Source organism: Hevea brasiliensis, chromosome 11, assembly GCF_030052815.1.
Source record: "Hevea brasiliensis isolate MT/VB/25A 57/8 chromosome 11, ASM3005281v1, whole genome shotgun sequence".
NCBI lineage: Eukaryota > Viridiplantae > Streptophyta > Magnoliopsida > Malpighiales > Euphorbiaceae > Hevea > Hevea brasiliensis.
This window is the reverse complement of record NC_079503.1, coordinates 18,390,358-18,392,407: the sequence shown is the minus strand read 5'-3', so window position 1 is coordinate 18,392,407 and position 2,050 is coordinate 18,390,358. Positions and strand designations below refer to the sequence as shown.

The 2,050-nt window shown below is 38.6% G+C and overlaps 1 protein-coding gene across 1 annotated transcript; it reads left to right on the top strand.

Annotated features, from left to right (window-relative positions):
- Positions 1-1,045: 1,045 nt before the first annotated feature.
- On the top strand, positions 1,046-1,606 carry LOC131170229 (uncharacterized). The gene is made up of 2 exons (XM_058129297.1): positions 1,046-1,216; positions 1,346-1,606. Exons 1-2 carry the CDS (start codon positions 1,046-1,048, stop codon positions 1,604-1,606), a joined length of 432 nt encoding a protein of 143 aa, XP_057985280.1.
- The last annotated feature ends 444 nt before the right edge of the window (positions 1,607-2,050 follow it).

The following is a 2,050-nucleotide window of genomic DNA, read 5'->3' as shown; positions in this document are numbered from 1 at the left end:
TCGGAACAGTAGAATGTACGGACTACCTACGGTGAGGGCGTTATATGACCAACTTACAAGGAGACTTAACAATATGCAAGCCAATGCAGTAAGGTCAAGTAATCAACACTGCGACAATTGTGGAGGAGGCCATATGACTACTGAATGCAGCAACTATGGTGAGCCTTCTATAGAACAAATGAACTATGTGAATAATGAAGGAAACTGCAATCAGAGGTAGATTAATAACCCATACTCAAATACTTACAACCTTAGATGGAGGAACCACCCCAACTTTACATGGTTAAACTCGTAGAGCTAGCAGAATCAGCCTATTAACAAGTAGTTGGGATATAGACCACCACTGCCACCACCACCTCCTCAACCTCAACAACCTAAATCCAAGTTGACCATGGAGACCATGATGGAAAGCTTTTTAGTAGCACAACAATAGCAGAATGAAATGATAAACCAACTAGCTTACAAAATGGACCAACTAGCTACTCATAATAAGATGCTTGAGAACCAAATTGCTCAGCAAGCTATTTCATCAGGCAAAGCCATTGGTAAGCTGCTAAGTCAACTAGAGATGAACCCTAAAGAGCATTGCAAGGTAGTAGCTTTGAGGAGTGGCAAAATTTTAGAAAATAAAAAACCAGAAGACAAATAAAAATAAGTGGAAGAAGCTTCTGGTAATTATGATAACCAAACAAAGGAGGAAGAGAAGGAAGCTAAAAAGGATGAGGAGGAGAAAAAGAAAAAGAAGCTACCTGAACCATACCAGCCCCTCTACCTTTTTCTCAAAGATTCCAGAAGGCCAAATTAGAGAAACAGTTTAGAAAAGTTTTTAGAAGTTTTGCAAAAACTTTATATTAACATTTCTTTCACTGAAGTACTATCACAGATGCCATCCTATGTAAAGTTCTTAAAGGAAATCCTCTCAAAGAAGAGAAAGCTGGAGGATTATGAGTCTGTTGCTTTGACGAAGGAATGCAGTGCCATCTTGTAGCTACCTCCAAAACTTAAGGACCTTGGAAGCTTCTCTATACCTTGTTTGATTGGCGACATGAACATAGACAAGGCCCTTTGTGATCTTGGTGCAAGTGTGAGTCTGATGTCCCTGTCAATATGCCAAATGCTGAATGTTGGAGAGCTTAAACCAACTACGATCTCATTGCAATTGGCGGATTGGTTTGTTAAGTACCCTATTGGCGTCTTGGAGAACATCTCCATCAAAGTAAGCAAATTTTTTATTCCTGTTGATTTCATTGTCCTGGAGATGGAAAAAGATGTTTAAATTCCCATCATATTGGGAAGACCTTTCTTGGCAATCGTCGGAGCTATCATAGATGTTAAAAATGGGCAGTTAACTCTTAAAGTAGGAGAGGAGAAAGTAGAATTCAACTTGTTCAGAGCAATGAAACATAAGCTAGATCCTGATGAATGCTTAAGGGTTGATATTATAGACAAGCTAATTGAAGAGCAATTCCATAAGAAATATCCTGAAGATCCTTTTGAAGCATGCATAGTGCACAGCAACATAGTGGATGATGACAACAAAGAAATTACAGCCTATGCACAATCCATTGAAGCTAGCCCACCTCTACCCTTAGCTCAAGTACTATAAGTGGAAGAGTTAAAGGAGTCACAACCCAAAGCTGAATCACAAGAGGCTAAGAAATAGGTAGAACTGAAACCTCTTCCTTTTGCTCTAAGGTATGCATTTTTGGACTTAAACTCCAATTATTCTATTATAATAAGTGCCAGCCTAATTAGTTTAGAAGAGGAAAAGCTCTTAAGGGAGTTTAGGACCCATAGTAGAATTATAGGGTGTACAATAGAAGACTTTCAAGGAATTAGCCCTTCCATTTATATGCATAGAATATGTAACACCCTCCCGGTAACTACTCCGTACATCCTGCTGTTTCGGTGACCAGTGTCGGTCCGGACAGCTAGAATGTCCGGAAAAATATTTAAACTAAAGTGAGGGACCATAATTAACTCAAATATTAATAAGAAAAATTTGGTAAAAATTTTAGAAATAAAATACAACCAAGTTAAACGAGCCGGT